Consider the following 24,371-nt stretch of genomic DNA (forward strand, 5'->3'; position numbering starts at 1 on the left):
GAAAAATATAATTAAAAAATTTAAAAAATAAAGAAATAAAATAAAAAGAATAAATTAAAAAAAATAAATTAAAAAAATAAAAATAAATTTTTTTTTTTTGGGGGGGGGGAGTGGGGGCAAATATTTTAAAAGTTTTTATTTTTAAAAGCATTTGAAATAATCATACAATTTAAAAAAAAAAAATATTTCTTTCACCAGAAAAACAAATTCTTAATTTTTTTTATTTTTATATTAGTAAACTAATATAGTTGTGGGAGAAATATGGACATATGAGCAAATACATATAACCCTTCGATCATTACTGACCCTCAATGTTCATATGTCATAGTTTTTCCTCTATCCTCAACTCACGTTCTAGCTATGTTATCTCCTGTCATCGAGACCAGGGGAACAGACACTGATTTATAAGCATGTAAAAAAAACAAAAGCAACTAAAAAATAAATAAACAAATACAACACAAACTCCGATACATTATGAATATGTCAGTTGTGCCCTGGATGCGTATGCGACATCATGATGAAAAAGGATGCCCAAACTCAACATCTTAAAAGTATTTGCTGGTTTCCGAAATAATCTTCAGCAACTAGAATAAATATGATTTTAATTTTATGTAATAGAAACTTGTTACCAATGTATATCTGTATAAATACTGTTTCTGCCTACAACATGCCTTTTCTCCTGATGAAGCTTTAATAAATATAAGATGAAATATTCATCTCACTGTGTTGATTTTTATTTGTTCCATACAGGCCTTCATTTAATCCTTGTTTTCCTCTTTAAACTGATCTATTCATACTTACATCTTCACATTTTATCAAACACACTTGTTAATGCAAAAGCCACAATGAAAACATAAGCAGTTAATTTTTATTCAAAAAAGAATTTGGTAAAAGGCTAACATTTTAAATCATGTGAAGTAAAGTGAAAAGCGATTATTAGAAAAAATAACTTATAATTTAATCTCGATGAGTTCAATCTTTAAAATTTCTGCTACTTGCCATCTTCTATTTACAAGATAAAAAAATTACTTGTTTTTGAAAGGAGTATTGAAAACTATCCCATCTGCACAACTTTTAGGAAAGATTCTATAGCAACTTTTTTTTTTTTTTTTTTTTTTTTTTTTTAAATCAAGCAAAAAAAACTTTTTGTTCCATTTATTATTTTACAGGATATCATTTTTTTTTGAAAGATTTTCTGACATCAATTGCTTGATATCGTTAAAAAGTTAATCATGATGCAAATTTATTTGTATACAGTTGCATATAGTTTAATTTCATATTCAAGAAAGATTGTAATTAAACCATAAATTAGACCATGATATGTATTAACACATTTAGATCAAAGTGAACCTGGGAATAATCTATTATATAAAAGCGTAGTTGTGTGCGTGTCTAACTAAAGTAAAAACTACAAAACAAAGACCCACAAAGTTAGTATATTCTTGATCAACGTTGCCTTGGATGAAAACTATCTAAAAGTTAGAAAAATTATTTATTCTCAATGGGCCAAATTTTGTCTATGACAGTTTTTAAGTGTTATTATGTACTAATTTGGAAATAAAATGCTGACTAATTCCTTAAGGAATCTATTATATAAAGGAGAGGTGTTTGTATGTCTGCTAAAAACTTTTGTCATCTGCATCCAATCGGTTGAAACTAGTATGATCTGAAAGTCCAATGCCCCGGATGAGTATGTGAAAATTAAAAAAAAATAGAAGGGGAAGAGAGAAAGATAGAAATTGGAAATCATAGCACTAATCCTAGGCGGGTTTAACCGGCTTCCTCCAAAGGAGAAAGTTTTATGAAGTATGAAATTCACAAGTAGTCCCCAGTTGCATGTATACCTCAGTTAGAGGGGGATGACGACGTAAGGTTTTTGCAACTTTTGCAGGGAGATGTCAACGTCCTACATACAGTGGCTGGAATTTCCAGATTGGTCACTCATCTAGTACTGACCAGACTCAATGTTGCTTAACTTCAGTGATCTAATGAGAACCGGTGTTAGAACGTGATTATGCCATACACAACATTTTAATAACAATGTTACACTTTTGTTCCAATTAAAGCTGAGTAGCCCTGCTAGTAGCAACTAAGGCAGACTCCCCCCACCTTTACAAAGCTCACAAATTGGAGCCTCTCCAGCCAATTTAGTTTAATATCATACCTAGAAATTGAGTTGCTTGTAATTTTGTGGCAAGATGAAAATTCACTTACTTGTCTCACGTACATGTTGTTGTCTCCAAAACAGAGCAACAAGTGTGGTAGAATAACAACAACGTATGGCTCAAATAATTTGCCCAACATCGTACACAACATCTCAAATGCAAAGAGGGCACCTGTAGGTGACAAAAAAGAAATCTATAAATATTCTCACTAATATGAAGGAAAAAAAAAAACGAATCAAAGTTGCAAAAGTATTTAAAAGTTGTTAACAACAGCTGATAAAGATGTCTTTTCATAGTATGACAATCAAAATGCAATAATTAATCGATGGTCATTTTTAAATAATGATTTTTTGTTTTGATTATATCCAATATATACAATTATGTTACTTGGATTTTAAAACTTGGCCTTAAATAGCATTTAAGCTGAGAAATCAAACTTTGTATCTGGATTGCTATAAACTAATATACTTTGCTACAATTATAAAAAAAAATTAATCCAGTACAACTGAGAATGTATAGTCATTTTGAAAAAAAAAAAGAAAAAAAATTCAGCTAAGGGAAATAACTCTTATTAAAAGAATAAGAGTTGTTCCCCTTAGCTATTAAGAATTCCTCACTTATTTTTAAAATAGAAACATTTACAAAAGAAATTTAAACAGATCCCATGCAAAGCCAGGTTGATAATTTCCGATAAACATGAAATGAAAATTACCTTCTCTTTTCCGTGGATTTTTCTTATCTTGAATGGAATTTGTCAAGGTCGTCATAATGTCCATTTGTTTCAGAGCAACAATTCCAAGACCCTTAATGAGGCCAGCCAAGCCATATGCGGCACCTTTTCGTTCGCCATAATTATCAGATTCAAGCAAGAGCTTTAGCAACTTTTGGACAATCGTACTGGCATCAGACTTAATCGCTGGAACCAAATGCGGTAGGCAATAGGAAACTGCTATTTGCACCTGAAGAACAACAAACATGTATGGCTTCATTTTTCATAAAATTCACAGCAGCTAAAAAGAGAAGAATTTTTGGTGCTTGTGTAGATTGATCTTTTACTGCATTTCAGATGAAAACATTACATATTTACATGTCATGTCGACTTTAGTATAAATTCCAAAATTACATCTTATATGTAATGTTTTAATATATTTGCAAGGAGTGATTTCTAAATATCAAATGAATACACAAATGATCAGGATGGAAAGAAAACATTTTTATTTTTACACTGTAATTAGCAGAAAAGTACACGCATAAGTAATTGAAATTATCAGAAATTGTAAGAAATTCAACTTTTGCATATCTAATTTTTGTGCTTCTGTAGAATAGTGGGATTTGAAACAAATGCATTTCAGGTTAAAAAAATAAAACACTGTTATGTACTTATGCCATGTCGAAATTAGTATAAATTCCAAAAATTAAGAAAACTGATTCAATAGAAGATGTGCTAGATCTATTGTTAACAAAAGTCATTCACAATTTTTTGATATATTGAAAGTTCTGATATATTGTTTATAAAAATGGCAGACCCTTAATTTAAGCCAAGGGAGATAAATCAGTTTGTCATAAAGACAACTCTTCTACATTAAAACATATGTTAAAACTTGATAATTTGATAAATTATATTTTTATTTGTAATTATTTTTCTATTGGATCATTTTTTGTAATTTTTGGTACTTATACAAACTTCAACATGACGCATAAGTACATAACGTTTTCACCTGAAATGCGTTAATTTAAAAGATAACCAATCAACACAAACACCAAACCTTCATTAATTTATCATTGTTGATTAAATGATAAAAAAATAAAAGTTAATTCAAATGAAATTCAAACCTTCACAAGCAATTATCTATGTCTGAATATTGGCTAAAGTTAAAAATGTTTTTTATTAAATTTTATAAACAAAAGGTGAAAGTGTTATACACACGCATACAAATAAGAGTTAATCAAAATCAGATATTATAGCTATAATATATATCTCTTTACAAAGATTAAATTAAAGATAGGATACTAAACCTTGTCTAAAATCCTTATTCTAATTTTGATAAAGATCCATGACATCATTTTGATTCTATATAATATGCAAAATTAAAGGGTCTTAAGAAGGGTCTGTAACAAATTCAATGCAAATTGGAAATATTTTAATTTTTAAATGGAAAATTATGTTTCTATAATGCTCACTAAAACTACTCACCACCAAGACCCAAGAGGAACATTTTATATAAATCAAGAAACTCCTCAACAAGGTGAAACCCCAGTCTAGTCAAGTTCTTTTTGCCAGTTGCACGATACACAGAACAAGTGGCTTGCCTGCAGCCCGCACAAACTTCTGCGTGTCACAAAGACCAAGTTTCTTGAAACTGTGATGTGTGTTTCCAGAGAAGACCATGTCATGGCACTCACACTTCGAAAATGGACTCAAACTTGTAATAAATGGTTGTCGATTGTTGTAAAGCATATAGGGGAGAGAAAGCCAAACGTGGCAGTAGAACTCAGCTCATTGTCACACCTCTGTAAAAACCCATAAATCGTTGTCTGAGAATTTCAACAATGTCATCAGACTCAACATCTAGTCCCAATTCATCTGATTGCAACTCCATGGACTATTATGTATGGCGTGCAGTTAAGAAAGATAGTAGTAGTACAGTCAGCAATACCAAGAATGAGCTGATTGCCAGGATCAAAGTAGTGCTCAGACATATTTTGAAGGACACTGTGAATACTGTATACTTCATGGCCCATCTGAAGGTTCAAGCTGGCTTCATTGGATGAGCTGTATTCGGCAAAAGATTCTTGAAGAGATGCACTTTGAATTTTGAAAATACATCCATTATGAGCAAAGATATATTTTTTTCTTTTCTCTTCAAAAAGTTTGAAATTTATCCTGAACATCCCACGTGTGTCTATATAAATAAAATATAAATATATGATTACGGATAAAGTTCTTTAAAAAAATTTTAAACTAATAAAGACATTTAAGTGACTACGAAAAATAATCTGGAAAACAACTCCAATCTCCATCCCAAAGCAAAGCTAACATGTTTTTCTTTCACTTAAAAATAAAATAAGCTTTGAAAACTTGCATGAAATAACTCAGAAAATGTATCAACTGACCTCTTGTGATGGCGTAGATAAAGCCGCAATCAATTGTTTCACAATTGGTTTTACTTTCGGACTGTCTTTATCCAAATGTTTTGCTAAGGAACCCATAAGGATAACAATGCTTTGTCGTACTACATCATTGCTGGCACTGTCAACTGCATTTAACAGAAAATCTTCAAACACAGGAAGCAAAACATTGACATTATCCTAAAAAAAATAAAAAAAAAATAAAATAAAAAAATAAAAAACAATTACAAATATTTGAGGAAAATCTATCTTTAAATTATTAATTATTTTTTTCAAATTGTTAATATTTCCAATAGAATCTTTCTTTTTTTGAGATCACCTGAAATAATTATAGAATTGACAGGAGAAGCAGGTGACAACAAACCATTTAAAAAGAAAAAAAAAAATTTTTTTTTTAAACATTTAAAGATTAAATGTTTTTTCCTCATTTACCTTGAGTGCTTAATGCTAATTTAGAAATTAAATAATAAATAGAATTAATGTCCGGCACATGTGTAAACGGACGTTAACTCTTGATAGGATGAATTCATCTACAGTTACCATAAAACACTTATCTGTTAATAAACTGATTAAATATTCTGTGTGTAATTATGAACAGAGGGATTTGTAAAAAAAAAAACTAATCATTTATTTTAAATAGTTAATCTATCATATAGAGTATATGTACGTCAAGCTTTGCAATATGAATAATCACATATGCACATTTAATTTTATGGGCATAGGAGATGGAAGCTTACTATTAAAAGTGACAGATAAAATTTTTTTTTTTTAAATCATGAATGAAACATTAATTTTTATGAGCAAAGATTAGTCTTGTCCTCTTTGTCTTCAATTAGATTTTTTTTATGATTACTTTTTTTCAATAATTTTAAGTACTGAACAGAAATTAAATTGCAATGCAATAACTAAAAATAAAAAATGTAATGAGCAAGCTTAAGTTTCAAAGTCCTATTTTTTTAAAAATTCTGTACTAGCATTATTCAAGCATATATTCTCAGTAGAGACTAGATAATGGATAAATAGAGAGGGGAGAAACGATTGTATAAATTTCAGTGTTGGTGTAATTGGAAGAAGAGACTGTCACTCTCTAAGCATTTTATATAAGAAATTTCAAAAATAAAACAAAAAATATTCAGAAATAATAACCACAATGCAACATTGTTCTGTATGAAATCAAAGCAAAAATATCTTTCGACTGAAAAGTTAATTTTAAAAATATATTTATCACATTTCAGTTTTTTTAAAATAAATATAAAAAAAATTGTTTTACTTATTCTAAATGATAAGTAAAATAAGGACACCTAAAATGATTACCATAATTATAACATCCACTTTTTTAAAATTAAGTAAATTTAATATTAATTGATATCATAAATACTATAGCGTAAAAAAAATATAAAATCGATTAAAAAAAAAAAAAAAAAAAAAATTTCCGAGTTAGCTAATTACAAAATAAAAAAAAAAAAAAGTAAATTTAAGTCTGAATATTTTATTTAAAAAAAAAAAGATAAATAAAAAACCAGGAAAATCCCTCTGAGTTTTTTTTATTTATAAATTCAAAAGTTGGGTGTAAGAAAAAAAACAAAAAAAAAAAAAAAAACTTTAAAGCACTTATAGGATTTAAATTTCAACATTTTCTTTTCAAGTTGTCTGATAAGATTTCATTGAAAAACAGATTGTTTTTTTTTGTTTTTTTTAAATTAACATAGAAATATGTTATTTATCTTTCCAAAAATGTAAATTTTTTTTTCTCAAGAAATTATTTAAGAATAACGAAGACAGAGGGGAAGAGGGATCAATAAGTGAAACAAAAATGAAAGTAAAAAACAAAAACAAACGCTGGGGTAGGTGAAGTTAGTTATTTACAAATTGACTGAAAAGAAAAGGTCTTTACTTTGCCATGTTCATTAACGGCTGCCAGGGCCGCAGCTCTCATATTACTCTGCACTTCAGGGGCACGATCACCCAGAGCTTTGGGTACATAAAATTCAAAAATGGGAGCAATAAGTTCTCGGGGGAGTAGAGGAGCCATTTTGGTCAAGCATACGGCAATACCACTGCGGGCCGGCCACATATCTGGGGGTTGCTCTCCTACCACACGCCCAAAATTATCCACTTCAGGGGGAGGTAACTGCAAAGAGAAAGACGAAAAAACAAAGCTACACACACATTTTATGAAAATCATATATTAATTATATAAAAATAGTCGTAATTCTGTCTGTGTATATGATTAGAAGTCATAAACTACACAAGATACACTTACAAATCTTACATTGCATTGAAAGAGAAAGAAAGACAGGTTTATAAAGATGTTTTTTCATTTTTTAACTCTTCTATCTTGTTATCTGGCTCTACTAGTTTAGAATAATTGGTACTTATACAGTATAAGAACTGTGCTATCATTCAGACGATTATTGGGAAAATGCTGTGTACCCTAACTAATACAAAAAAAAAAAATCATAAAACATTTGTTTGTTATAATTGATTTATGATACAAAAAAATGTAAATATCTTGATTTGAACAAAAAAAAAAAAAATAAATAAAATAGAAATCTTAAGGAAAAAAATTGCTTGCTATCAGTTTGTCATTCAAAAAATATTCATATAACTTACTTTACAATATTTTTTCTGGATTTGAATTTTAATTTTCTAAAAGTTTTGTAAAGTTTGTCCAATTATCATTTAAAATATTGTTTGCATTTTTCAATAGATTTCTCATAGAAATTGTTTTCATTTCTCAATTTTCATTGAATTAGCTTTGTACTGACAGAAATTATAGATTTTTAATCAAAAGAATTGGCCAACATTCATGCATAAAAATATCACAAAACTTTTATTGGTGTTTTTCGTAAGCTGCTTGGACGATTCCAATGAAAGCACAGGCCTTATACTGTATAAGTACCAAATAATTCTTGAACAAATTCAGTAAACAGTCAGAATAATTTCAAGCATTTTTTTTTATTTTAATATGTAATAACTAGAGATTTAAAAAAGTTTATATTTTTTTTATTTATGAAATTTAATTTGTACATTTTAAATTTTATTTTTACACGAGTCACCATTTATCAAGGCCCATAGACCACTCAAGGAGAAGGGTTAATGAGTGCATGATGGTCACCGGGACAACAGCGTATTAATAGTTAGTGGTGGAAATGGGATACAAATGGATTATTGGGGGTAGGGAGGCTCAACAAGAACTTGTTTACATTGGACTTGAAAATGACCATATTGTAGTCAGCTGAAAAGTAGGCCAGCAGAACAGAGTTCCACAGACGGGCAGTTCAGTTCTAGGAAAGAAACTTTGTTCATTGCATTTAGATTTAGGCACAGATAGAGTGGGGGAGACTTGATGATTGTTGTAGTTAAACGAGTACTTTTTGTGAAAGTTTGGCAAGGGGGAGGCCACATAGATTGAAGCTCAGATGAGCACTTGCCATGAAAATAATGATAAAGCAGTTACAGGCTTGCAGTATCTCTTCTGTAAGAAAGAGGTTGCAGGGAAGAAAATAAAAAAAGAGAATATCAATAGTTTTGAAGCCGTTTTTGAATGTTGTCAAAGTAGAATAAGGTGCTCCGAGCAGCTGATGAAATGGTGAAATGATAAAAGTTTGGTTTTGGATGGTTAAAATAAACCAGCCACTTTTTGCCCCATTACACACCATGCTCAAGGTCTAAATAGAGACTCAGAGAGATCCTGGTTATTGTTGGCCTTGGAAGTGTTGCCATAGATTGTAATGTTATCTGCGTATATGTCAACGAATTAACTAAGAATCTGATTTGGGAGATCATTGATGAAGAGAAAGAGAGTTATGCCCAGGATGGCACGTTAGAATTGATACTTTGAGTTTCAGATAACTTGTATAAACCTATCTGAGAGAAAAGATTTGATGGTTGAGAAGACATTTCTAGATATTTCATAGCTAGAAATCTGAAATAGATCTTTATGCCAAACCCTACTTGGTCATTAGGTTATTGTAGTCATCTACAAACAGGGATTTTTCAATTAATAGTTTCCGTAATGCATTTCATTTTGAAGATAAAAATGCCTTGAGGTACACCTGCCTCCTGCCTGTGTAGGTCTGTTGTTTTCAGGTTTATAAAAGTTTGAGGTGATAAGAATTATATATATATATATATATATATATATATATATAGCCATAGTTTCTTTCTAATTGCTATTTTCTTAAAGGTCTCTCAGAATTTCATACTTTTTTGTAGTGCTGAATGCTTTTGCAAAGTAAAAAATTGAGAGTTCATAATGACCTCAAATGAAATCATCACATAGAAAAGATTTAAGTCGTGCCTAGTCATTTGGATCATGACTTTTTTTGTGAAATCTGTTTTGATATCCATATAATATATTATGCTTCTCCATTCATCCTAAATTGCATATTAGCCATTCTTTTTAGCAGTTTGCATATATAGCTTTTCTTACTCCGCTATATTTTTATATTCTTGAAATTTGAGTGAATAATGATTGACTAAATACTCGCTATTTATTTTTTATTTAGAATTTTCTCCTACATTTGATTAAATGGTATATCGTAGTTTGTCATTTGTTTTTTAAATTATTCTTTCAATTATTTCTCGGGTTTTATTTATTGGTGTTTAGTTGTTTAGTTTGGAGACTTTTTTTCTATTACTTTCGTTATTTAGTAAGTTTTACTAAAGCTTAGTATTTTTATAAATTGTTTGCAGTTTGATTAAGTTTAAATATATTGAACAATTTTCTTGATTTTTACTGCTTCCCAGAATGTGAAACAAAACTTTGGTTTTTGGGCTTGATTGAAGAAATGATTTAGGCATTATTGGTTTTGCTATTTTTACTTGTGTTTGTGAGAAGAGCTCATTTGGTCTATTGTGTTGAGTATTTCTTTATTGCTTAGTGATCAGTTTGGAGTTTAGTCCGATTCACTTTATACAGTTGAGATTTTGGTTTTATTTCATCTGATATGGACCTTAGAATTAAAATCAAAAATTAAATTTGATCAGTAAAATAATTTTTACATAATGAAAATAAAACATGATAGGAGGGACTCATAAGAACATGAACAAACTATTTTACAAAAAATGTAAATGAATTCAAATCACAATGAATTTTCTTTAAAAAGTTGTGCAGCCAAACATATTTTTATCTTTTAACCAAACCCAATGAAACTTTTGTCATTTCAAACAAAATACACTATAGCCAATAACTGTTTTTTTGGCCACTGTATCATTTTTTTTATATATTTAAATTTTTAAAAGTAAATATTCAAGTAAAAATATAAAGCACCTTGGCATTTTATATAACATTTTTTTAATTAAAATATACATGTCAGAAAAAAAGTTCCTAATTTTTTTTTTTTTATTAAGTGTTGTTTAGTTTGTTCACATATCTTAGTTTTGTTTCTTTGAGAATCTCCTATAGAGTAAAATCGCTTTTTAGAATAAATGGTTTAAAAAATGATGTTAATCACTACAAAAAAATTCAATGTTATTCAAGTTATTTTAATTGCAAACAAAAATAGAAGTACATTACTCTCATTTTAATTGATATATAATTTTTCTATTATATGAAAATGACTTATTTTGTGTAAATATAAAAACAACTATCAATCAAATGGAAAAGATATGTACAATTGTTCAAAATCAATACAAGAGAAAAAAACCAATGCACATAATATTTACACTATTAATACAATATAAACATACAAATTGAATTCTGTCAAATATTTCATCCAATAGTCTCCCAAAAATGTTATCCGAATTGTATTTTTACCAATATTTATGAATTTATATAATTCCATTACAAATTGTTCTACACAAATGTTTTTTTTTAATCTGATTCAACTTATTCCAAACATAATCTATCAGCAAAAATATTCAAATTAAGATTTAGTTTTAGAAATCCACTTCAACAATGTTCCAGATTGTGAAGAAATATTTGAAAAAAAAAAAAAAAAAAAAAAAAAAAAAATACGCCCAAAATGCCATCAATATAGTTTCTATTAAATCATCCTTTTAGCTAGTCAAGTAGTTAATCCTATTTTAAAAAAATCTTTTCTTGTAACTATAATCTTTTACACTTTTTTTTTTATTTGTTTTGTCACTCCTTTTTATTTTTGAATCTCAATATTACATTCCAATTTCCACGCGTAGAAGCTGTAGCTCATGACTTGTGTGCAATACTATAGATGAGCTTTTAGGAGAGATTTGCATGCACTGGTGTAAATAAAGTTTTAACTCCTTAACTAAAATCACTTGGTTATTTTAAAAAATATACTGCTCACAAAATCAGTGGCAAAGTAGAAAAAAAAGAAAGAAAGTGTTTCTTAGAAACAAAAATATCTGGTAGTTATGCAGAATACGGACTGTGCTATTTTTTGATAGAATTTTAATGTTAAATTGAAGTTTCACAATATTTTTATTGATTAAATTGTTAGAAAGTACAGAATAGTTATAAAATGCTATCCTCGTGTTAAAAATAGATTTCTATATAACATTTTAGCATGGTCTGTATTCTGCATAAGTACCAAAGATCTTGCTAAATCTACCAATTCCTGAACACCCATAAAAATAATTCTCTTTATCCTTACAGAAAAATACTTACAAATAACTTCTCTTCATATTTGTTCAACAATTCATGTAAAACTGTGGCGACTTGTTCGCCATGATAAGTCAAGACTTTGGCAAGGGCAGACGAAGCAGCTTTTCGAACATTCTCTTCATGGTGAAGAACATCCTCAATCAGATCCATGCAAAGCTCGACTGGTGGAATTTGCACACTCAGTTTTTCTTCAAGTCTAAAAAATATATTAAATTGCCCATAAATTATCAGACTGAACAAAATGTTTTAATCGTCCACTATCACACACACACACAAAAAAGGTTCTGTCCACAACTCTCTCTATGTTAAAAAAACAAAAATAAAGAAAACTGTATTCTCAACATACCCGTGACGAAATGAAAATACAATATTCCAAACATCATGCAAATTGATCAAACTTGTTTTATTTTTATAAAGAAAGATTATTTTTAAATGATTAATGAGAATTTGTAGGCATTACAACAAATCTATTGATATGAATTATTGTCGAGTTATTTCCCTGTAATTTCTTGTCATTTTTTTTTAAAAATGGCAGGCTAGACAGTTATTCCTTAAATACTCATAAAATTGGATTTTCTTGTTTAAAAAAACTTTTTGATCAATTTACATGATTTTTGGAATATGATATTTTGTACATCATACAGATTTTTCTTTATTTTTGTTTTTTAATACAGGGGTAATTCTGGACAAAACCCCAAAACACTTGTTATAAATATTTTTAAAAATCTCAAATTGAAGAAAACTTACTGTTGTGCAAGTAATTGGATCTCTTCGTCTTTATCATCTTTTCCGACCCAGATTTTACGAGCCACTTTCAGTCCAATCACTGGATCGTCATCTATACTTGGAATCACATCAGTCAACAGTAAAAGAGCCTGGGGGAAAAAATACAATAAAAAGTTAGAAACGGAAAACAGAAAAGAACAATTTTGACAGATAAATAACTCGCCTACCTTTAATTTGTAAAGGTAAGCATGGATATAGTGACCAAATGCTCAAAATATTGAGAATATAAAGTCAGCTCAATGGTAGAAGAAATGAATCCAACATACATACATATATATATATATATATAAAAAAGGTAGGAAATGGGAAAAATCATTTACTTAGGCTCCAAGATTTCAACATCAACAATGTGCGATCGTTTCTAAGATTATAGTGTGTTTTTATATATTGAAATAAGGTTTCTTTATTTAAATAAAAAAAAATAAAAAACGATCGTACACTGATAGGTTGTTAATGTTAAATTTTTGAAGACTAAGTAAATGATTTTTTCCATAATTCAGGACCATATATATATATCAAACTAAATGAAGTGATTACGAATTTTCAAATGTATATTCCAAAATCGTATGTAATACGGGTACATTATTATGTTGTAAAATGTTAACATTTAGAAGGTGCATATAAAGTACTTTTTTCTTTTTTATAACCCATCATTATGAATTTTGGTATATGTATTCTTGGCACCCCACATTATGATTTTTGTAAACTACCCTTTAAAAAAATAGTACAAAAATGAGACTAGCTACATACCTTAAAGACTGCTTCGCGTACAAATGTTGATGATGACTCTGTTCCAAGGAGCAAGACTGTAATCTCTGCATTTGAAAGGATAGCACAACCGGGGCCTCCACTGAGGCAATTGGCAACCTCAAGTATGGCTTCATTGGCTAGCATTTGGATTTTACCAACAGAGACAGTACCAATCACTTTCAATAACAGTTCAAATAGCTGACAGTGGGGTAATAGTTGAGGATCATACTGCAATAGAGATTGCGAAGAGAAAAAGAAAAAAATAATATTTGTAACATTGTTACAATGTCAGCAAGATTTAAAAAAGAAAAATGAAACCTATTTGTAAAGTTTAAATAATTTTTTCATTTTCTTTCTCCATTTTTAATTTAAGTCTAGCAGGTCATTTTATTTTTATTATGGATTTTTATTGACATAAAGCAACTAGTAAAGTTTTTTTTTCTTTGTGTTTTTGTCGTTGGATGAGTTCACTCAAATTACATTGACTACTAGCTCCTCCATCTTGGACAGGGTATGAAAAAAAAAAAAAAAATTAATAGACGCTGCATTATTTGTCACATTGCTGCAGTGTTACATCCCTGAGCTTGTTTTAGAAGTACTTTTACAGAATGTGCTTTAATAAACTTACTACTAGCAGCAAAATCCCATCTCTTCACTGTAGAGGTCCCTGAGTGTTAGAAGATTTGCATAATTTGGAATTACCTTTCTGCTCCCCCAACCATGTCAATATGCAGAAATTTAAAGAATGTGAACAAACATCTTGCTGCACAACTCTCTATCCATTTGGCCCTTATCACAGTAGCTCTTACACTTCGGTTGCAACATGCCTTTTTTTGGGGGGGGCAAATAAAGTAATAATTAAAAAAAAAAATTTAATTTATAAGTGAAAAAACCTCTAACATTGCTTAACAGAAAAGGGGGAAATTTTTTTTTTTAGAGTTAAATATTCTTTTCTTACCAATTGATTTGCAGTGGCATCTTCTCCGTTTTCAGGTGAGAATCGGATCTTGGCATGGGCAATGATTAATTTGAGAGATTCAATCTGGACAGTCTCATCATTTTTTACAAGCTTGTGGCTGTCAGACAACACGGCACTTAACAAGTGAAAGAAGAATGAAAAAGTCGAAGCAGGGAATGTAAACGGTTTGTTATTTGATCTTTTCTCTAGATGCTCATACAACCGATGAATGGTACGCACAGTCTGCGATAGTTGGTCTTCTCCGGTCCATTCCTTCATGATAAGACATAATGGCTCAAGAACTCGCACCGTGTTATGACCGACCAATTGACCTGAAAAAAGAATTAAAACAAATTTTTTAAAATTAACATGAAGATCAATCTAAAACATCTTTATTACTTTATCAGAAATAATTAAACCAAATTTTTAAGATGAAAAACATGCATAAGAGAATGGATGTGCCGGACAAACTTAAACCACTCTTATTCAATGGTTGAAAAACTTGAAATAATTTATTTTAAAATCTATTAAAAAAACAAGTGAAGCATGCATGGTCCTCTATGAGTGCACAGTGAACGAGGCATAAAAAAAAAAGTGACTAGGTTCAGCATTGCCCTGCCCCCCTCCCTCCCATTTAGCCCCAAAAGTCTCCAGGGGACGTCAAATCCTGGTGAAAATGAACGGTGCAGTTTTAGGCTTTACCATATGTAAATTTGAGTTCAGCACCATGAAATGATTAAGTCCATCATCTTTTCATTTTTTTTTTTTTTTTTGCTGGTAATTTTAGAAAGAGACCAAGAGCGAGTAAAAATTAGAGAAAGCAAATTTATGTACGTCATAAAAGGGTTATTTGGTGTTTTCCGAGAGCGGGATGATAGTATTGCATGTAAAATACAGTAAATACTAACTTTTGTGGGCACCTTTATTTTCAAAGAGGGAGGTGGTTTCTGCCCCCATTTGCTTCTCTAAAACATAAATCAAATTGAGCTTATAATGCGTTTTTTCTGAAGGAGATGAAAATTTATTGCCGGTTAGCTGTTTCCTTTAAGAAATGCAGATGAAACTATACAGATATTTTGTTCATATATAGTCATTCACAGACTGTTTCACAGCTCTTCAGTGCTGTGAGACCAGCAGCTGCCTCAAACTGAGATTGAAATAACTTCCTAGATAGTACCTATAACCTCTGCTCAATTTGGCTGCTAAGTAGGTAGGTGAAATTATAATAAACATTGCCAAATGTTAGAAACTCCATTTGTTTACACAAAAAGCATTACATCATAAACTTGTGGCAATTATTTCACTCAAAATACTGAACTCAAGAAAGATAGTCTTAAAACTAAACAAAACTCTTGAGAACCGTTTCAAGTATCATGTCAGGAGAAAAATACTTTTATGAACTTTTTAATGAAAGTAAAGAATACAAAGAGGAAATTTAATGTGGCAGGAAATTAACAATAAGCCGTTAAATAAATAGAATTAATGCAATAGTTGTTGGATTCTGAACTGAATAGGATTAGAGAAATATTTATCAATTAGTAGGATCTGTGTCCAAGAGCAAAGAATTCAGTAAAAGAACCCACCCCCATTAAAAAAACAAAAAAAAAAAAAAAAACAACAATATTTTTAAATATTTACTCTATTGTTTAAATACAACTATAATTGAATTTTCTATATTTTCTGCATGAATTTAATTTCTCTCTTCTCTAGTTTTAAAAACGGGGGCAAATAACAAAAGCTGTTTTATATATTGTTTTTCCTGTATGGATTTTCTATTTTAATCGTGTGTTGGACCAGTTCTTATACACTTAATCCAACATTAAAATCCTGATCTTCATTAACAGCTAAAGACTGTGCCAAACACCATCTTGGCTGAAAAATAATAAAAATATATTTTCCTAATGAAAACTCTTCAGGGTTCATATAAACGTTCAACGTCCATTTTCTAGGACTTTTCAAAGTTTTCAAGGTCTTCTCCAAACAAAAATTCAAGTTTTCAAAACAAAATTTGAAATGTTTTACAATTCACAGAGATTTGAAAAAGTGGTAAAAATTCAAATATACAACAAATAAATGTTATCATAGCCAATAAAAGTAACTTTGCAATCTACCTGCATAATTTTTTGGTGTTTTTACGTAGTTTTAAATGCCGTTGGAGAGTCCCGTCTGCAGAAGTTTTTTTTTTTTTTTTTTTTTTAAAGACTGGGGGGGGGGGGTATTTATTGTGGCTGCACTATATATATATACATACACACGCACACAGAGTAGAGAGAGAGAGCACTAACAAAAATACACCGACACAACATAAGACATTTCTTGTTACCCTAAATTTTAAAAAATAAAGCAAACAAAGGTAAACATACCGAGTTGTTTATCATCATCAAAGGCAATTTTACAGAGAGCAACAAGCAGAGGATAGACTCTCCTGGCTGCAAGGGGTGACTTTAAGAGAGGGATCAAGACACGGCATAAATCAGCCATAAAACAACACATTGGCTGACCACTGCCATCAATGGCAGCCTTGATCAGGTCACATAACTTGGCTAATTTAGCATCAAGCTGAAATCAAAATACAAAAAATAAAATTTAACATAAGTAGCATTTACAGATTAATTAAAATTTTTTTTTAACTAATTGTTATTTTATCAACTTCAGTGAATAGAACTGTAAAAGAATCTCAAAATTGTTTGAATTATGCAAACATGATTAATGTTTCAAAAGTTATAAGAATTTTAAGTGACGAGATTTGTGTTTTTCATCGGATATTTCCCTTAATAATCCTAAGTGGGCCAAAATACAAATCTTATTTCAAGAAATTTAGTAATTTCTATATTTATGAAGTTATCTGCATGAAAACTTGGTATTCTTGTGTAAAATTATATAGTCTTTTTTATTATTAGGTCAGATTTTATATATCTCTTTACCTTAAGCAGTGAATTAAAATTTTTAAACTAGCACATTTTATCATACACATCTCTACACTATTATATAAAAAGAACTTTGTGTGTATAGGAGTTCGTTCCCTATGGACTTGTAATGTCTCTTCCGTGAGAAAGAGGAAGTAAGGAGGTGAAAATATCCACCAAATTTTGAAAATAGTGTCAAGGCAGGACAGGGAACATTTGAGAACTCCTCTCCAGATGTGATAACAGGACTCCATCTGTAGACGTATCTGACTTTTGTACAGGTAGAGAATTGCGTCGGGAGGGAAATACTTTCTGGAATGGCAGAATGATACCAATATTTTTTTTTTGCTAGTGAGTTTGGCAAGGGTTCTGATATAGGTAAACTAATCTTCCTCTAAATAATAATGTTGATTTTCTCCCTATAACTACAGTCATTATAGGAAAATAGCCTACCACTTTCTAAGTTAAATTGTTCCACCAAGCAATTATCCTAGGTCCTAATGGATGGTTCCAAAAAGTATGCATCATTTTACATCCTTTTCTTATATTTTATCCAGGAAATCAGACTGGAGTCCAAAGAGAAGGTAGCTAGAAATTTTACTTCTAATTTTCTACTCTAACCGCTACCCAATTCATTAGGTCCTTCGTTTATAGAATAGAGATTCTGTTAACACACCGCTAGATTCCAAATTCCAGGGAATACAGTTTTGTTATTCAGAATGCTTGAAACTTATACCTTTTGGGTAACAGGATTAAGTTTTAGTAAACGCATTGACATAGCCATTTCAAGTATATTTTTGATGTTGATCCTTTCCATTTCTATTATTTTCGACAATATATTTTCTTGTATATATATATATATATATATATATATTTTAAAATACACTTCAAAATTACATAGTTATGCAATTATGCATGCTAATTTACCCTCTTACCACAAAATAGGATTTCTTTGGAAGTATTTCTATTGGACCCTACGTTATTAAAAAACAATATAAAAAATTACTTATGACTAAACAAATGTTTGCTTGCATTATTTGTCGGAAATAAATAAATACTACATATCCAAATATAGCTGTTTGCTTTGTATTTACAATAGTATTTGTTCCTGATTTCTAAACTAATTAAAAATTGGCTTGGTCAAAAAGAATTTCTTGTTATATGAATACACATCTTTAAGATTATTCTGTTTTGGATACGGTTTATAAAGTTATTTAAATTTCTATCAGTTTCCACAATTTCTATCATATATACTTGTTTTTCAATAAACAAATAGCTCACAAATGCATACAAATTAAAGAGATATAGGTTTTAACAAATTTGGTGTACAGTTTTGCCAACAAAAAGACATCTTGGTTTTTAATGCTAACATATTTTCTTGACACAAAAAAATCTACCCGAATCAGAAGGCAATAACACATTTAAAAAAACTCAGAAGTAAAAAGTCTATTAAAGTTCTATTTTTGATATTAAATTTGACCGTTTAATTCGATGATTTATATGGTACTATGAAAAATTTTGTTTACTTTATAATTTTCATAAATTGCCTTTATTTTTTTCACCACCTGATAAAGTTAAAAGTTTCTAACCTTTTTTATTTGATTTCTGATTTCCGATTCTTTTTTCAATATGGCCTGGACTTTCTCTTCTTGCTTTTTTGTCAGTTTTACTTCGCCTTTGCCTTTTTTTTTCTTCTCCATTTCCTGAATAACAAGAATAAGGTTTAGATAAGTAACGAAACAAAGATTCTTTTCTAAAAAGTTGAAAAGAGGAAAAGTGTAAGGAAGGAAGATGAGGCGGGAGGGGGGTATGAAGTGGAGGGGGGGTATGAAGTGGAGAGGGGACGAGGAAGTATAATTGAGGCAAAAAAAGGGGGGCGAGGAAGACAAGGCAGGAGGAAAAAAGGGGGACGAAGAAGACAAAGCGGGGAAAGGCAGAAGAGGAAGGGGAGGAGGAAGAAGGAGGAGAAAGAAGGAGGGGAAAGGGAGGAGAAAGAAGGAGGGGAAAGGGAGGAGAAAGAAGGAGGGGAAAGGGAGGAGAAAGAAGGAGGGGAAAGGGAGGAGGAAGAAGGAGGGGAAAGGGAGGAGGAAGAAGGAGGGGGAAAGGGAGGAGAAAGAAGGAGGGGGAAAGGGAGGAGAAAGAAGGAGGGGGAAAGGGAGGAGAAAGAAGGAGGGGGAAAGGGAGGAGAAAGAAGGAGGGGGAAAGGGAGGAGTAAGAAGGAGGGGGAAAGGGAGGAGGAAGAAGGAGGGGAAAGGGAGGAGGAAGAAGGAGGGGAAAGGGAGGAGGAAGAAGGAGGGGAAAGGGAGGAGGAAGAAGGAGGGGAAAGGGAGGAGGAAGAAGGAGGGGAAAGGGAGGAGGAAGGGGAAAGGGAGGAGGAAGAAGGGGAAAGGGAGGAGGAAGAAGGGGAAAGGGAGGAGGAAGAAGGGGAAAGGGAGGAGGAAGAAGGGGAAAGGGAGGAGGAAGAAGGGGAAAGGGAGGAGGAAAAAGGGGAAAGGGAAGAGGAAAAAGGGGAAAGGGAAGAGGAAAAAGGGGGAAGGGAAGAGGAAGAGCAGGAAAGCAAGGAAGTAGGATACATAAAAGATTTTTCACTCTACTTTTCTAAGTTCAAGTTCCGCCATTTGTTCAGCATAAGAGTAAAGTTTGTTTTCTCTTTTGATGTTTGTCTCTTTGACTTCATTCTTCAAAATACTGAAAAAAAAATAAAATAAAATAAAATAAATAATCACACAAATGCAATAATAGAAACAAAACAACTATGAAAAAAAAAGTGGAAAGAGAGAATTAAATCCATGATATTATTCAAAGTTTGATCGAACAAACCATAGAAAAATTGATAGAAAAGGCAAGGATGACATTTAAATCATTTCACTTTTATAAGTAACAAGCAGTGCTACCGGCCATTGCTCGGGACCGTATAAACAATGAGACAATTGAATTTGATTTTGAATATATTTGTTATTCTTAGGAGAGAGGAATTTTTAATGTCTATGTATCATTTGCTATTTCGAGCAAAAGAATATTTTACCTACCTAGGACGGGTATTACACGTATGAAATAACTGTATCTTACCTAGGGTAGGTAATTTACAGCATGTATATGAAATAATTTTACCTTTGCAAGGACGGGTAATATACAACACATATTTAAAATAATTTTACCTACACTAAGATGGGTAATTTAAATACATATTTGAAACAATTTCACCTGCTTTTTTTTTTTTTTTTCACTCCAAAACAGACATTACTTTCTCCAACCCAACCCCCAGAAGAAAACTCAAGAGCACATTTAAAATTAACATAATCATGCTTCTTTCTACCCACTACTACAACCATCACATCATTCCCGGATGATTATATAAAAATTTTTTTAAAAATATAGATCACCACCTACAGAAACTGGCTTAGTAAACTTTCATAGAAAACCAACAATATATGGTTTTTTTTTTTTTTTTTTTTTTATACATAGGCATCACCACTTATCAAGGCCAAGAGGCCACTCGAGGATAAGGGTTAAAGAGTGTACAGTAGAAATTGGACAATATAGTAACCGTTAGTAATGGAGATTTGGTAAATTTGTTAACTTATATGGAACTGCTCATCAAAAACTTGTTTACGTTAGACTTGAAGACAACCATATTATAGTCAGCTGGAAAGCAGAAAAACGGAAGACAATTCCGTAGGCATGCAGAAAGAAACTCTGCTCATGGAATTTATGTTTAAGTTTAGGCACAGATAAAGAGTGGGGGAAATTAGTGATAGTGTTTTCTGCTAGATGGGTGTTTCTTGTGAAAGTTTGGTGAGGGGGGGGGTGACCATAGAATGGAGCTCAGCTGAGCACTTGCCATGAAAATAACGATAAAGCAGAGACAAACTCGCAACATCTCTTCTGTGAGAAAGAGGTTGCAAGGAAGAGAAAAGGACATCCCCCACAAGGCTACAAAGTCTATTTTGAACTCTATCAAGGCAGGATAAGTCCTTTCTAGTAGCTCCTGCCCATATGTGGCAACAGTACTCCATCTTTGGATGTACCTGTATATAGATAAAGAATTGCATCAGCAGTGAGATATCTTCTGGAACGGTAGAAGGATCCCACATCTTCCCAGCGACCTTGGCCACAGACTTGATGTATGTGTTCCATTTAAGATCAGGAGTAAAGGCCAAACCCAGAAGCTTATCAAAACATGGGACCTCCCCTAGACGAGAGCCATCCATTTCAACTGATGCCAGATGGGAATCAAAACGTTGATGATGTAAAGGGAGAAGCTTGGTTTTAGATGCATTAAATGTAACCAGCCACTCCTTTCCCCATTGTACCGTGTGCTCAAGATCAGAGGAGAGAGAATCAGAGAGAACTTGGTCGTTTACTGTCTTAGATGTGCTACCATAGTTGGTAGTGTCATCAGCATAAATGTCTACAAATGATGTAAGTATGTGATTTGGAAGATCCTTAATGTAGATCAGGAAAAGAGTTAAGCCCAGGATGGACCCCTGAGGGACTCCAGCATTAATACTGTGAGCTTCTGATTTTTGCCCATCAACTACTACTCTTATGAACTTGTCAGAAAGAAATGATTTAATAATTGAGAAGACATTTCCAGCTATACTATAGCTAGAGACCTTGTGAAGTAAACCTTCATGCCATACCCTATCAAAGGCCTTAGATATGTCAAGAGCAATTGCCCTAGAAAGGTTGCCTCCGTTGAGAGATTCGCTAATCCTATGAGATATAACTGTAAGCACATCTGCTGTAGATCTAGCAGAACGGAAACCATATTGTGTGTCACTAAGAAGGTTATTTTTGCTGAGATGGTTCATTACTTCTCTATTTAACACAGATTCCAGCAACTTACTCATGATGTACAGGAGACTTATTGGCCTGTACTTAGAGGGGAATGAGATCTAATATATAAATAGCTTTATGTGTATTGCCATATTTTCAAACTATCTCCTCTGAAGCTAAAAGTCACAGAGTGGCGCTAGAGACCTTAAATGAATGGATTTTTTTACAAGGTCATTCTTTTATGGGTCTTTAGCTGATTAAAATTGTTTTTTAGAGATAAAAAATGAAAAAGAAAATTGTTAAACATTTTGTACGTTGGTACAATGGTAACGTCATCAGCTTTGATTGCTACAATTTCGGTTGTAACTGATGGCACCTAAATACTTTTATTTTTAACTTGAAATTACTACTATAATAATAATATATATGAAATCTGGACAAATTAAAATATCATATTTAAGTGTATTTGAAAATTAGCAGAGCACTATTATGAATTTAGAGAAAAAACAAACAAACAAACATTTAAATACATTCATAAGAATAGAAATAATAATTGAAGAAATTTATTAAATGCACCTAATTCATAGTTTGATTTTAAGAGAAAATAATGTAAAAAAAAAATGAGAGAGGAAAAAAGGAAAAATAAAAGGAAAAGAGAAAAGTATTTCTTTTATATTGCAATTCAATTAAGATTTTGTTAATAGAATAAGAAAATGTTAGAATTTAATTAGCAGTGACAACAAAGTGAGAAAATCAAACTTACATTCCTCATTAAGGGACAAAAGAAACTTTTCATTAAATAAGAGCTGTTTCTCCATGTCTGTGGCAAGATTCTAGAACTGTGGGAATCTAGAGCCTGATTGAATGTATTAAGTTAATTTTGAGATCATAAACTGTTTAAGCCATATCTGGAATCGACTTCACAAATGAAGAAAATTGTTTAAGCCATTTACAGTACAAACTTTATATACTACCACCCTCATTTAATCCAAAGTGACGTTGATTATTCTGCTAATATATATTTGCCCGTCTCATTCAATCCCGGGCAACGCCAGGAATTTTGCTAATATATATTTCCATCAATCTTCTTCAATCCCAGGCGACGCCGGGGATATTGCAAATAAATTATTTCCCGTATCTCATTCAGGCTTGAGTAACGCCGGGTATTCTGCTAGTGTATATGTGCAGCTATCTAATACAATCCCAGGCGACGCCAAGTATTCGTCTATTCTGTATTTGTACCTATATCATTTAATCCCAGGCGATGCCAGGTATTCTGTTAGTATTTATTTGCACCTGCATTATTAAATCCCGGGCTTCTATATATTTCCATCTATCTCATTCATTACGGGGCGATGCAGGGTATTTTGCTAATATATATTTCCACCTATCTCATCCAATCCCAAGCGACACCAGGTATTTTGTTGATATATATTCTCACCTATTTCATTCAATGCTGGGCGACGCCGGGCATTCTGCTAGTATATATCTCCATCAATCTCATTAAATTCTGGGCGACGCAAGGTATTCTGTTAGTATATATTTCAATCAATCTAATTCAATTCAAGGCAACACCAAGTATTCTTCTAGTATATATTTGCATCTATCTCATTGGATCCCAGGCACCCGTGTATTCTGCTTGCATACATTTGCATGTATCTCATTCAATCCCGGGTGACTCCAGGTAATCTGCTAGTATATATGTGGACATATCTCGTTGAATCCCATAATTCTTGGATATGTTACTAATTTCGACAATCATTTTTCATAATTCAACCCACATTCAAGATTTGACATTCCCTGGGAACTTTTAGGGCTAAATGGGGTTGAGGGGGGGGGGGCAAATGCTGAACTTAGTCATTTTTTTTATGCCTCGTTCACTGTGCACTCATGGGGGACCATGCATGCTTCACTTGTTATTACTATTTTCACCTCATACAATCATATTGCCATTTAGAATGAATTTGGGGTTATATCTAACAGGGGACTGTGGGGAGTTGAGCAGCGAAATGTCTGTTCACATTATATTTAAACTTATGCAAGTTAGTAGTCAGGGAAGTAAGAAACAGGGAGGGAATTCCAAAGTCTAGCAGCCAGAGGAAAAGGAACTGTTAGAGTAGAAAACCTTCCAGCATCTATGAATCTCAACAGTGAAGAGGTGGGATTTTATTGCTTGTCGGACAAGTCAGGAGTATGTATGCATGTCGAGGAGGCACAAGTGCTAGGTTGGTTGTTTTTGTTTTACGGGATATCAACCCTTTTCGGGTTATTTAATGCTGAATCCAAAGATTTTGAAGAAAAAATTTTTA

General features: G+C 31.6%; 1 protein-coding gene across 1 annotated transcript in view; it reads right to left on the reverse strand.

The window, feature by feature from the left end:
* LOC145292386 (stalled ribosome sensor GCN1-like) overlaps positions 1-24,371 on the reverse strand; it is a 113,606-nt gene that overhangs the window by 34,339 nt on the left and 54,896 nt on the right. Inside the window, exons 20-30 of the mRNA XM_080138717.1 lie at positions 19,878-19,971; positions 18,873-18,986; positions 16,741-16,936; positions 14,378-14,709; positions 13,420-13,647; positions 12,631-12,758; positions 11,887-12,079; positions 7,189-7,425; positions 5,280-5,474; positions 2,878-3,124; positions 2,215-2,336 (exon numbers count right to left, since the gene is read on the reverse strand). Coding sequence (XP_079994843.1) covers positions 2,215-2,336; positions 2,878-3,124; positions 5,280-5,474; positions 7,189-7,425; positions 11,887-12,079; positions 12,631-12,758; positions 13,420-13,647; positions 14,378-14,709; positions 16,741-16,936; positions 18,873-18,986; positions 19,878-19,971 — 2,086 coding nt within the window. The remainder of the gene's footprint in view (positions 1-2,214; positions 2,337-2,877; positions 3,125-5,279; positions 5,475-7,188; positions 7,426-11,886; positions 12,080-12,630; positions 12,759-13,419; positions 13,648-14,377; positions 14,710-16,740; positions 16,937-18,872; positions 18,987-19,877; positions 19,972-24,371) is intronic.

Source organism: Euprymna scolopes, chromosome 2 (genome assembly GCF_053919585.1).
Source record: "Euprymna scolopes isolate OS-2025 chromosome 2, ASM5391958v1, whole genome shotgun sequence".
Taxonomy (NCBI): domain Eukaryota; kingdom Metazoa; phylum Mollusca; class Cephalopoda; order Sepiida; family Sepiolidae; genus Euprymna; species Euprymna scolopes.